At 56.5% G+C, this 13,041-nt stretch overlaps 5 protein-coding genes across 5 annotated transcripts; 2 read left to right on the forward strand and 3 right to left on the reverse strand.

Moving 5' to 3' along the window:
- Positions 1–248: 248 nt before the first annotated feature.
- On the forward strand, positions 249–2,850 carry CCOS01_15558 (fungal specific transcription factor domain-containing protein; the record flags this gene model as incomplete). Its single annotated transcript, XM_060463697.1, has 4 exons — positions 249–721; positions 776–809; positions 860–1,342; positions 1,387–2,850. 4 exons carry the CDS (start codon positions 249–251, stop codon positions 2,848–2,850), a joined length of 2,454 nt encoding a protein of 817 aa, XP_060305841.1.
- Positions 2,851–2,955: 105 nt separating this feature from the next.
- Positions 2,956–4,933, reverse strand: CCOS01_15559 (glycosyl hydrolase family 15; the record flags this gene model as incomplete). The annotated part of the gene is made up of 4 exons (XM_060463698.1): positions 2,956–3,757; positions 3,805–4,260; positions 4,309–4,678; positions 4,726–4,933. 4 exons carry the CDS (start codon positions 4,931–4,933, stop codon positions 2,956–2,958), a joined length of 1,836 nt encoding a protein of 611 aa, XP_060305842.1.
- Positions 4,934–6,034: 1,101 nt separating this feature from the next.
- CCOS01_15560 (cytochrome P450) lies at positions 6,035–7,864 on the reverse strand (the record flags this gene model as incomplete). Its single annotated transcript, XM_060463699.1, has 5 exons — positions 6,035–6,148; positions 6,206–6,827; positions 6,874–7,232; positions 7,282–7,478; positions 7,645–7,864. The coding sequence occupies 5 exons, from the start codon at positions 7,862–7,864 to the stop codon at positions 6,035–6,037; spliced, it is 1,512 nt and encodes a 503-aa protein (XP_060305843.1).
- Positions 7,865–9,798: 1,934 nt separating this feature from the next.
- Positions 9,799–11,209, forward strand: CCOS01_15561 (methyltransferase; the record flags this gene model as incomplete). The annotated part of the gene is made up of 7 exons (XM_060463700.1): positions 9,799–9,882; positions 9,949–10,011; positions 10,064–10,183; positions 10,235–10,253; positions 10,468–10,528; positions 10,576–10,713; positions 10,762–11,209. 7 exons carry the CDS (start codon positions 9,799–9,801, stop codon positions 11,207–11,209), a joined length of 933 nt encoding a protein of 310 aa, XP_060305844.1.
- A 481-nt stretch (positions 11,210–11,690) lies between these two features.
- On the reverse strand, positions 11,691–12,899 carry CCOS01_15562 (methyltransferase domain-containing protein; the record flags this gene model as incomplete). The annotated part of the gene is made up of 4 exons (XM_060463701.1): positions 11,691–12,144; positions 12,207–12,411; positions 12,467–12,654; positions 12,727–12,899. The coding sequence occupies 4 exons, from the start codon at positions 12,897–12,899 to the stop codon at positions 11,691–11,693; spliced, it is 1,020 nt and encodes a 339-aa protein (XP_060305845.1).
- Between the last annotated feature and the right edge of the window lie 142 nt (positions 12,900–13,041).

Genomic DNA, 13,041 nt, shown 5'->3' on the forward strand with positions numbered 1-13,041 from the left:
TCTCGGTCAATAATACAGCTTCCTCCTCCGATCCTGGCAAGAAGTTTGGCGGCAGCATCTGGAAGTGCTTCTTCATTGGATATCACTCTTTAGACTCATATGCTGCATCCCGTCAACGTTTCGCCTGCAAACGTCACCCCTCGGATCCGAGTTGGGAACAAGCCAGCCGACGAACCACGTCTGCAAGGTGGCTGACTGTCGCGTCGTCGTTGCATCTCAAGAGAGAGGCATCCACATAATACTGAACCATGTCGTCGGGAGAAGCCCAGCTCCCACCCCCGCCGAGGGCAGTTCCTCCACCCGCACCCGAACCCGACCCCATGGCAGCGATGAAGCTTACCAGGGGGACCTCGTGTGTGCTGTGCCAGCAACGAAAAGTCCGCTGCGACAAGAACAAGCCGTGTGCCAACTGCGTCAAGGCCAGGGTAGAGTGTCGAGTAATACCACCACAGCCGCCCAGAAGGCGCAAGAAGCGTCTTCAGGAACGCGATCTCGTCGACCGCCTCAAAAAGTACGAATCCCTCTTGGCGGAGAATGGCGTCAAGTTCGACCCCATCGCCGCCGAGCTCAAGGCCGGCGATAGGAACTCGACACACCTTGACGACGACCACATGCTCGACGAGGATGCCGACCTCGCAAACGACTTTGAGGGGCTAAAGACCTCGCCCGAGGGGAGCACATCCCCTTCCGTGGCAGGGAGTCGGAGATCACAATCCGATAAGTGCGCAGGCCCACTCCCTTACACTTGATCGTCAGCTAACTCAATCCCAACTAGGCCATTTAGCAAATGGTTTCCCTTTCACAAAGAGGTGTGTTTTCTTACCTTGCTTTGCCATCCGCACATCTAACTTGGATTCAGTTTCGAGCTAGCGAGGAGCTGTTGCGAGACTCGTCAGAAGACGAGGTTGACGGCTCAACCATCCATCACGCCTTTGACAAGATGTACGATAACCAGGACGGCTTTCCATTCATCGTGGGAAGTCGAAACGCCTCCGTGACGCATCTCCACCCATCACCTATCCAAATCTTTCAACTGTGGCAAATCTACATTAACAACGTCAACCCCTTACTCAAAATAACGCATGTGCCAACGGTACAGGGCCTTATCATCGAGGCCAGCGCCAACCTCGAAAAGATCCCAAAGAGCGTCGAGACGCTCATGTTTGCTATTTATCTCATGGCAGTCACCTCCATGGAAGACGTCGACGTGGCAAAGATGTTCAACGAGCCAAAGCCTACCGTCCTGTCAAGGTTCCACACCGCACTTCAGCAAGCCTTGGTCAACGCAGGCTTCATGCGGACCAGTGATACGATGGTCCTCCAGGCCTACATGCTCTACTTGGTAAGTCATCATACAACATTCGAGGAAGCACGCTGACAAGCTAGATTGCCGTTCGCATGTTTGTCGACCCGCGGCAAATATTCTGTCTCGTTGGTATCGCCGTGAGGATAGCCCAACGTATGGGCCTCCACCGCGACGCTGCCGCATTCGGCCTGTCGCCGTACGAAGTCGAGCAACGCCGGCGGCTGTGGTGGACCATTGTAGGCTACGACCGCCGGATAGGAGAGATGACGGGGTCGACCGTGACGGCCCTGTCTACCGCCGCCGACTGCAAGCTGCCCCTCAACATCAACGACACAGACCTCCACGTCAACGGCAAGGACGCCCCGACCCCGCATCAGGGCGTGACGGAGATGCTCTTCGTCCTCATCCGGACAGAGCTGGCCATGGCCATCAGCAGCGACACCTTGCGCGACGGTCAACGCCACAGCGACAAGGACAAGGACGCCGGCGGCGGCGGAGGCACCGGCACCAGTACCGGCCCCCAAGCCCCGCCGCGCCCCATCTCAACGGTGCGCATGGCCGGCCAGGACCAAGTCTACACCCTCGACGGCTTCTTCGCGCACATTGAAGGCACGTACCTTAAGTGGTGCGACCCCAAGATCCCACTACACTTCTTCACCCTTACCATGACGCGACAATCGCTCTGCAAGATGCGCGTCATCTCGTTCCTCGTGCGCATGGGCAACGGCGAGGCGACGACGCTGGCGGAGCACGAGCGTGACACGCTCTTCCTCGAGGCCGTCCAGATGATTGAGTACGACAACGTCGTCCAGGCCGCCGACAGCCTGCAGGGGTACAAGTGGTACACGTACCTCCACTTCCCGTTCCCCGCGTACATGTTCTTGGTGACGGAGCTGCGGCACAGGTTGACGGGCACCATGGTCGAGCGCGCGTGGGACGCCATCGCCGAGAACCACGAGCGGAGGGGTCTGATGAGCACGCTGCACAGTCCCATGCACATTGCGTTTGGCAACCTGTTCATCAAAGCGTGGGACGCGCACGCGGCTGGGCAGGAGCAGATTGGGAAGAAGCCGGTGCAGGAGCCCATGTGGATCACGAGACTTCGGCAGCGGGCGGAGAAGATGGGGAAGAAGCAGCACGGGGGTGGGGGTGGGGGTGGACGCCGGCCCGGGCCGGAGATGGGCATGGGCGGTCCCGGCGTCGGTGTTCCACCGGGCGGCGGCGTTTCGCAGCAGGCGGGTGGCGTGGGTAGGGCAGCGCCGGTGAACAACACCACGTCGCAGCTCCCGATGCAGCAGATTCCGCAAAACATGATGATGACACCGCCGTCCGTGACGGCGGGCACGCCAGTGATGAACCCGCCTCCGTCCGAGGCCGACGTCATCGACATGGACTGGAGCTACCTGATGCAAGGATACGACATGGACACGTACGGGGCCTTTGGAGGCGGTTTCGGTGGGTTTCCCATGGGCGGGAACGGCATGGTTGGCGGCGGACCCGGCATGATGGGCAACCCGGACGGTAACAACATGTTTGGAAATTAGGGGTCTATCAAAGTATCTGGGGTCTTTCTACCTGGACCTTAAACCATCTTTATTACGATGTAATGAATTCAAACGTGCTAGCGAATAGCACTTGTACTTTTTTTTTTAGCAGCCATTCGTCTTTCCAACCCACGCATCGTCCGTGACCACCTTTTGCGTAGAGTTGCACGCCGGCACCGTGAGCGTGCGGTTCCTCTCCTCGTAGAGAAAGCCGCAGCTCTGTTTCCGCACGTAGACGTAGCTGACGTTGGACCCGCCGGGAAGCTCAACGTCGACGCTCCAGAGCGGGCGCTCGGCGGTGTACCCAGACGCCGACATGGGCTGTCCGTTGTCGACGTTCCACGCGCCGAGCTCGGCAATGTTGCCCAGGAGAGAGAGGCCTTCGCCGTAGTAGGTGGTGGCGTTGACGAGGAAGGTGACGGGCACGGTACAGGAACCCGTGACGTCGGGCGCGCCGGCGGCGGTGGCGGGAACGTAGACGCCGGTCGTGGTCGAGGCGGCGCAGGTGGCGGGAACCTCTGATGCGGCCTCAGGCACCCAGCTGGGCGGGTACTGGCCGGCGCGGCGCTCGGCCATGGTGATGAAGGCGGCGTAGGACCAGGTGAGGTCGCGGGCCGAGGTCGGGGATCCGGTAGTCTTGTTGAACTGCTCGGCGAGGGCACCGTCGGCGGGTGTGTACTTTTGTGCGATCTCGACAAAGGAGTCGGCGTAGGCGTTGACGGCCTTGACGATGCCGGCGTAGTCGAGAGTGGAGTTGCTGTTCTTCTGGTAGGTCGTCTCCCTGGCGGTCGGGTAGAGTTCCTTGAAGAAGGGGAGGGAGGTCGCGTCGACCTTGATCTGGCCGTGGGCGTTCCACTGCGCCACTGCGTCGTAGAGGAACTCGGCGGCGCCGAGGGTGATGAGGTACCTGGCTAGTTAGCTTGAACGTCTTGACACCTTGAAAGCGCAACTCACCAAGGGTTGCCGTTGTAGTACGTGTCCTCGATGTACCGACCGAGAGCAACACCTTGACCCTGCGCGATGCCCTCGTTGACGGGGTACAGCGTGCCGTTGCGGAAGGAGTCGACCCAGACCTTGAAGTTGCTCAGAGCCTTGCTGTGGCACGGCTGGATGGACGGGTCCTCGCAGCTCGCGGCCACGTCAAAGACGGCAATCGAGCCAAGCATGACGTTGGCGTCCTTGCCGGAGCGCTTCGTCTGCGTGTTGACATTGGCGACGTAGTAGCCGTCCACGGCGTTCCAGTACGTCTGGAGAAAGCAGAGGACGTCCGGGGCCAACTCACATCCCGTGCACTTGGCGGAGAGCGACTCGGCCAGCGCAGCTCCCTCGACGAGGGCGCGGTACTGGTTCTGGGTGGTGAAGAAGCTGGAGCCGTTGACCTCCTCCCACAGGTCGAAGCCAGTGGAGTTCCTATCATTGTGAGCTGCCTGCAAAGCCATGAGAAATTAGTCTGCTTACCAGTACTGAGCGGTGTACGACAGATCGTTGGAGATGATGGGCCAAACAATATCCTTGGCCTTGGCCTCTTGCCCGTTGTCGATGAGCCAGCGGGAGTAGGTGATGAGCGTGATGGCCCTCAACGCCGGGCCGTCTCTCTGCGGGCGACCCCATTCGCCGTTAAAGCGCGAGCCATCGACGAGATACTTTGCCTCGCCGAGGCCACGACCGGAGGGGAGAAATGACCCGGAAGGGTTGCCGACGGTCTGCAGAACGGCCTGGGACTTGTAGTAGTCCTCAATATGAACCTGGAGCTCGTCGTGTCCGAGGATGAACTCGTCGACAATCATCTTCATGGTCAGGGCGGCATCGCGAGTCCACGTGAAAAAGTCTGGCCAAGTCAGCAAGAGAGCAACACGTTTTCGTGAACACACTTACAGTCGGGATCGGCCTTGGAAGGGCTGGCAACGACGATGCCGGCACTTGCGCCTGCAACCGAAGCGCCATCAGGTCCTATGTTGCTCAGAACACCATTGAGCGCAATGGTTCTTTGACTTGAAATGAAGTCGTCAAGATCGGCGGCGGCAACGCGTGCAACGTTGGCAGCGAGGCCAACGGCACAGAATAGGGTCTTTGTTAGACTCATGGTGATCGTGCCTTTACTTCCTCAGTCGTTGAAGTGTTCGGTGAAGGTGCTGGACTAGAGCATTTCGGGTCGACGATGGGATGGGAAACTCTTATATCCCAAACATAGCCCCCGAGACATAGTCGTATAGCAAAGTGCGGGCCTAGCTGGGCAGTGGGCACAGAACAACAATAGTAGCTCTCGAAGTTTATTACTGGCATCATCGTGCTGCAGACCCCTGCGTGTTCATCCCAAATCGAACGCGGACAGGGATGGCGTCTCTTGGGTAGCATTGGGGATAGGGGATCGTCGTGGATCCGTCATTTCGTTCTAGAAGTCTAATGCCCTGAGTTGCTTTGGCAGAGTTTCTCACACAAGTGCGAGCAAAAGTCAATTCGGTTCCTTCGACGGGAGTAACTAGTCAGCTTTCGGACGTTCTTACTGCCTTACTACGTATTGCTGTGAAGTGGGTTATATTTTTTATCAAGTATGAAGTACGAAGAGAAGAACAACGTTGCGGGCCGACTATCGTGCAGCACGCGGACTGTCGGGCTCGCTTAGACTGGTCGACCATGGGGAAATAAGTCCGCTCCCCAGGTCTAGCTGCGTTGGGAAGCCACAGGATGGCAATAGTGCGGGGAGCTACCAACCTCAACAACCTCCTCTCACCATTGGTGTCTCTGTATCCGTAACTTGATCACATTCGCAACCTCATCACCAGACTTTTCGAGACGGCTTCCAGGTGACCTGTTTGACTGAACACATTGTGTGCGTGAATGATGGAGGACCACACGGGAATATCTCAGCCCTCCTGAACTCACCCTGCATGACTCGGATGGCCGGAGTTCGCGGACACTCGCTTTCGGGATTTCCCTTCACAGACGATCAACGCCCTCCGATCACTAGGGCGTCTTCATCTCCTGTGCGTCTTGGCCTGGTTAACTCGGCCATATCCGCACACGCAATTCAACGAAAAAAGTGTGTATTGTCAATCTGCCTCTGCCATATATGCCAATCTATAAGCCAATTAGTTGGCTCACCACGTTACGCAGAGTTTCCGTTCCCTGCAACCCCTTCGACCCTCGACGGTCGACGCGCCTCTAAGTCCGAGTCTTGAGCTGACTAGCCGAGCTTCTGAACTCTCACCCAGAGGTCGGACTGGATGAATATGCCGGCCGAGAATGAGCTCCACGACTTGGCGGGGTCAATCAGGGCAAAGTCAAAACGGCGAAGAAGCTATACGCGGCATTAGACTCTTACTTTGACAATTAGGAAGGTCCCGCCGTAACTTACCTCCACAAAGACCTTGTTCAACTCCATGAGAGCAACCGTCTTGCCGAGACACTGCCACTTTCCGTACTTGAAGACGAGTTCCCACTGCGCCGTCATTGCCTTCAGCTCGTCCTCGCCGGCCTCGAGCCACCGTTCAGGCCGAAACACGTCGGCGTCCGGGCCGTACACTGCCTTGGAGCGTAGCACGCCAAACGCTGTCCAGCCAATGTCGGTGCCTTCGGGGATGCTCATGCCGTGCATGAAGTCGCCGCCCGCGGGCACCGTCGTCGACATGAGACCGGTGACGGGAGGGAACACCCGCAAACCTTCTTTGATGACCGCCTGTAGGTACTGAAGGCCGCCCGCCTCGCGGTTGGTCATGGGAGATGAGATTGTGCCCACGTTGGCCGCCTCCCGCACCTCCTTGGCGAGCTTGGAGTAGCATGAGGGGGACGTCATCAGATAGAGCATGGTCGTTCGAATGGCGGTCGCCGTGGTGTCGGACCCGGCCATGATCTGGACCAATGTCTCGCCTTCGGCCTCCTCTCGAGTTAGTCCGTGTGCGAGGAACGATCCAAGCATGTCTCGCCGCTTGGCCGTCTTGTCCGACATGAGCCTCTCTGCCACGACCTTTTTAGCAACACTAGTAATGTTAGTTGCTTACAGCCAGAAAGAAAAGGGCTACCCACGCGATGAACTTGCCGAACCCCACGCGGTCATGCTCCGAGGGCATGGCTTGGCGGAATAGGGGCGACTGCAGCAGCTTGGCCAGGTGCGGGAATACCGAGAGCGTCATCATGACGGGCATGCTCTGCTCAGTCATCTTGATGTACTGATGAACGTCGGCATCTTGCTCGACGTACCCGAAGTGGTAGCCAAATGCAAGGGAGGTGATGATATCCAGCGTGAGGTATTGAACCTTTTGGCAAAGGTCCATCGGGCGAAAGGCACCAGTGGTCGACACGTATCGCTCCTCGATGAGTCTGATAAAGGCCTGTATCTGACTGTCGATGGTGGTTTCGAAACCTTCATTCTCCTTACCCGAATACTGGGATCAGTGTGAGTATGGAAAGACACAGACATGAGTGCAGACTTACGCCAATGGCCATCTTGGCGCGCAGCTCGTTGTGCTCGTGGTCATCTCTCATGGAGATGAGGTTGTCCCTCGTGGGGTCGAAGCGAACGGCCTCGTAGAAGGCGCCCTTGCGGTATGGCGAGCGAACCGCCCACATGCGGCGAAGGATTTCCGAGTCATTGGTTACCAAGTCGTTGGGTCCGATGCGGACGACCGGGCCTAAAGCAAAGTTCCCTGTCAGCAGCCTGTCGAAACAAACAGGCCGTTTGCCCTTGATGTTGCCTGGCTGGGCGGCATGTGTGTCTGAGACCCTTTTTGGCCCCCGGAACAAATCACCCAGCTAGGCGAGCTGGTGGTGTTTCTGGGATGAGAGTTTTGAACTCACCATAGTCATCACAGGCTCGCTTGAGAGCGAGATGCATCTGCCCACCCAGTGTGTTACGTAGCATCCACCACTTGCTCAAGGCGGCACCTGGTGGTCCGGGGATGTGTCTGAGACGGTTCCATGAACGGTAGCTCAAGGACCCCAGATATATGAAAAGGGCCGTAAAGAACAGCAGAAGCGGGTTCCAGATGTGGCCTGAGAGCTCCTCGATGGTCGCCATAATGTCTCGGATTGTTGAAAGTGACGGGACAGTTTCGAGGGTTGAGTCGGATAAGGAAGTGAGTGAGTTTGTAAGATGAGAAAAGTGAGAGAATGATGATGAGAGTGAGTCTGAGGAGTAAACTTGAAGAGGGAAGGAAAGTTTGGCCGGGCAGTTGACACTCGGCAACCTCTACGGAGGGCAACAGCGTAGAAGTATGCGTAGACGGCAGGCAGCGGGCGATGAGAGCGCCTTCTTCCTTTGTCTGATTCAGTTTACACCACCCACAGACCACAGGGAAAGAGCTTTCCGCAGCAATGGGATGGAAAGAGCAAGCAGAACGCAGCAAGCAGCAAGCAGCTCGGAAAGGGAAGCTGTGAATTTGGCAGCCGGGGTGAAGAAAGACACCGCACCTCCGTCTATTCTCTCACTTCATCACCCATTGAATATGGAGAGGGTGGCTAATGTAAGGTATCCCAAGCACCTCCTTCGGGCAAGATGGATCATGGCTTCTCTCATTCACCAATATCACCACGTCTCGTGGCCCAACCCTCCGCCCTAGTCTCTTCACCTCTTTTCCCACCCGCTCCGTCCGTCGAGGATCCTACTCTTCTTCAATCATTCTAGCAAAGAAATAGAAATGTGAGCCGTCATATGCAGCGTCCCGTTCCACCCGCATGACATCGGATTCCGGCCAGCGGCTACTATATGACAGGCATCTCGGTGAAGCAGACAGATGGTATCTCGACAACCTCGCCCAAGCACGCGAAAAAGGCTATTCACCATAACTCTACGTCTTCAACCCGACTCGTCTATATGGATTGACATCAAACTGTGATAAGTACTATGCCACCCAAGACTATGGTAGATGAGCAGCAATACTTAAGCTAAACTCCATCCTGCAGCTCTTGTCCGACAACCGTGTATACGGGTGGTCACATTCGATGTGAGATTCCCCATGAGCCGTTATCCTGTTTGCTACCCGTGGTGCCCCTCCCGAGCCGGATTGCAGCCACTCTAGTTTGGTTACACCGATGCTCAAAGACAGCAGTCAGTCCCGGGAACACCCTCGTCGTCGTGGTGATTGACTTTTCTTCTATTCCCCTGGTTCTCCACGACGCACATCATCAGCATCAAGCTAGCAACTTGCAGTTGACGGCGGCAACAAACCCGGCCGTATTTGCCTGCCCACCCGATGTTCTGCATGATTGTATGCAGGCATCCGGCTCTCGACGAGACGGCCGATGACACGATGCCACGCTTCCCGGCTTTCAAAACGCCGCAACGTCGGCCACAACCACGTCTGCTTCCTCCTGTGGAAGGTATCGTGTCCTGACTGGGCACTGAAAGCTCGCTCGGTGGACACTCCAAGCCGACAAACTCCGGCTATGGCTGACGCGTGCATACGGTTTGTGTAAGGCACCGTTCACGCCAACACACACAGTGTTGTTACTGCCGCTACTGTATGTTTGTGCCTGTGATGACCAAAGCCACCTGCGGATAGCGCCAAGCACCTGAAAAGGTGTTGGGATCAAGCTTTGCTGTTGGAACAAACTGCAGCAGCAGCTTGCTCTCCGGTCTGGCGAGGCTCTCGAGAGGGGGTTCAACTAACCTCACGCATCGTCTACTGCTGACCGTGATGCGCTGCGTGCTTCGTTGGGCCAACTAGGACTTGTTGACAGCACGCCGCCTTTGGTGACACGGAGCCGAAGGCTCGAATGACAAGCAAGCTGCTTCTTTGTGTCGCCTCGTCACAATTACCCCATCCGAACGATTCCCCTCGCCGGCACGGGTGTCGTCCGTTACCCTTTTCAATAGGCGTTTGGCAGCGGCAAGGGAATATCAAGCTGATACGCCTTGACAGTCTTCCGTCTCTGATGGGATGATTCCTGTTTCTGGAGTTTTCCCTTTGTTTACTGGAACTGCGACACAGATCTCGACAACAAACCATCGACATGACCGAAAGAGTGCCTGATGCGATGCATCAGATAGACATTGTTTTCCCGCACGGGACAAACGTTGATCTGGAACCAGATGAGGTCAGCACTCGGGAAAGGGGTCTGTGAGTTGGGATCTTGAGGACATCTTACTAAGGTCTATCCTAGGACATTGAAGATGCCGAGATGCAAAGCCTTGGAGGGAGTGATGTAGACTCAGCACTGGGAGAAGTAGGTAATTTGGGGCGCGTACAGACAAAAACAACGCTTAAACAGACGGCAGTCCGAGGCATGGCCATCCTCAACAGCATCACTCCGATCAAGCATTGTACGGGCACGTGAGGAGAACGGAAGAATCTATCACGGATACAAGGACGGGAAATATGTCTTGCCCACTGATCAGGTATGTATGTACAATTCAGATGAGCCGCATCTAACGTGTTCACATGTCTAGGAAGAACTCGATCGACAAGGTACGCCCCTGCTCCGACATGGCTTGACAGACCTCTAACTATTCGCAGCTTTTCAATATCAGCTCTGCCAGTTGACCTTTGAAAACAGGCTCAACTTTGCCCCGGTCCACCATCCCCACAGAGTCCTAGATGTCGGCTGCGGCATAGGGCTGTGGGCCATAGACTTTGGCGAGTAGTCTCTCTTCAATATGACACATCTACTGACTCTATTCAGGCGAGGCACACCCAGAAGCCGAAGTTGTCGGCGTAGATCTCTCGCCCGTCCAGCCTGGCTTGTGAGTGTGGCAGAATAACAAAGACTGATCAGATCTGACCGCTCCAGCACACCGCCAAACGTGCATTACGAAATCGACGACCTCGAGGAGGAGTGGAGCTTTTCTAGAAAGTTTGACTATGTTCACTGTATGATGATGACGGGCGCTTTTAGGGATTGGCAAAACTTCCACCAACAAGCCTTTGAGTAGGTCATCTCCCCTTGTAGGCGCCCATCAGCTAACGTGGTCTCGAGCAACCTAAACCCCGGGGGTTGGTTTGAGATCCAGGATATCGACTTCCCCATGAGGTGTGACGATGAAACAATCCCGCCAGACTGCGACCTCGGCAGATGGAACGAGCTGATGATGGAGGCCGGCCAAAGGTCGGGCTTCCTCCTGGATACCTGCGGCAGGGCGGCCGAGATGATGGCGAGCGTTGGATTCGTCGATATTGTGCGGATCCAGTTCAAGTGGCCAATCAACCAGTGGCCGCGCGACGTCAAGCACAAGACCCTGGGCGTCTGGACAGAAGCCAACTTCAGTGTCGGGCTCGAGTCCATGACGTTGGCCCTCTTCACCCGCTTCATGGGTTGGAGGAAAGAGGAGGTCTGGGACTTTAGCGCCAATGTCATTGCAGAGTGGCGTGATGTACGTAGGCATGGGTATTTTGACGTGTATGTAACTTATGGAAGAAAACCGTAAACGATCCGGGGGGCAAACACGTAAATGGATCTGGGGCCGGAGTGTTTCTCGCTTGAATGAAAGATGGGCGTTGGCCACGTTGCAACGTTGTTTGCCGTCGACTGGCGCCAAGCCAGCCTTGCGAACGATTGCGGACGAATTGCTTGCTCTCTCTGTCGACTGCCGACTGACGATGAGCATTCCTGTCGCCAGGCGAGTGGTGGCTTGACCAGGAAGCGTGCCGACACGAATGCTGTCAGACGTGCGCGTGCCCGCACTCCCAGCAAGTCGAATCACGCCGTACAATGCATGCCGTGCCACCAACATCAACCAATCAGCCAAAGGGCACTGACGAGCGTACCGAAACGCCACAGCCTCGCCGTCGCCTGTCGCGGCTGCATGACCTGCGCGGGCGGGCCGGGTGATATTGTCTGGCTGGCTGGCTGGCTGGCTACCATCAAACACATCTCATCCAAGAGTGCAAAGACCGCAGCGTCCTGCCTCAGGTGGGCGGCTTCTGAGCCCAGACGGAGATCCACGGAAGATATCCATGTATGCGTGTGTCGTGGAACGCTTTCCGGATGTCCTGTTCCATGGTATCGGCTTCCTGCTTGGTTAGCCCGAGCTGCGCCCACTTGACGAGCACGGCGCGGACGAGCTGCCACAGCACGTCCTTGCTGAGGAACAGGCCGATCTCGCGCTGTTGGCGGTCCTTGGCCCAGGGCCCGATGGGCAGCTTGAAGAAGCGGTAGCGGATGTTGACGAAGCCGGCCTCGCGCAGGATGTCGGGCAGGACGTTTGGGAACTCGAGGTCCCAGCCGTAGTGCGTCTTGAAGGTGCTGATGAACCTGTCCATGAATTTGGCGGGCGCGTAGTCTGGGGGTAGGGTGTTGTCGTCGCACCCGATTCTGACGCCGGCGTCTTGGAACTCGATCCAGCCGCCTGGTTTGAGGTTTCTACGGACGTCAGAGACTTATTTCAGAAACTTGATATAGCGGGCAGAGACAAGGGGTCTTACTGGTACGCCGAGTGGATGACCTTGACTGGCTGTCGAAGCGTCACACAGACGGAGCGCATGTGGACAAAGTCCAAGTTGGCGTACAGCGGCGACCAGGTCTCTTCAATGTCGTCGATTCTCCAGTCAACGTTCTGCGGCGCGTAACAGTTTTGAATAGGCGATATGTCGACGCCGATGACGTGTGCGCTAGGGAATTTGTCCGCGACTTTTGGTGAGTCAGATTTATAGAGTCCCAACCGGCGTGAACAACGAGGGCTTACTGTCAACGGCCCAGAGGCCGGTGCCGGTGCCGATATCCATGATCTTTTGCGGGTGGTCACCAATTGGTGCCAGGTAGTCGTTCTCATCAAGGAGGCGTTTTACAAGCTGGTGCTTCATCTCTTCGCGGAACTGCTCCGTCTCATCATTCGGAAGAGGGTAGATGCCTTGCAGGAAGGATTGATAGCGTCTGACGGTACGTGAACTTAGTTTCCGCGTTTCTCTTCCCAGGGGATGAACCATGAAGACATGATCTACGCACCTTCCACCCTCGTGTGAGTGCTTCATCACACGGGAAGCGAGCGAGGTGAAGCCCGAAGAGGCGAGGGATTCTCCATAGTCTGATCCTCCGTAGTCTGACCCCTCAAAGTCTTCGTCCTCGTCCAACATGTTTGGTGGAGCAGGCTCTATGGGCTCGCTGCTGGACATGTTCATGATGGCGGGTTTGTAGACGGTTTTCGAGGGCCGTCAGACTAGGGGTGTGATTATGGCAACACCGCTCGCGTGAGACGGTTCACCGCGTCTGAGGTGGCCCTTTGGTGGTGAGATAGGGTAAGTGTGATTTCTAAAGTATCGG

This window comes from Colletotrichum costaricense (genome assembly GCF_030867565.1).
Source record: "Colletotrichum costaricense strain IMI 309622 chromosome Unknown Scaffold_24.1, whole genome shotgun sequence".
NCBI classification, from domain to species: Eukaryota; Fungi; Ascomycota; class Sordariomycetes; order Glomerellales; family Glomerellaceae; genus Colletotrichum; species Colletotrichum costaricense.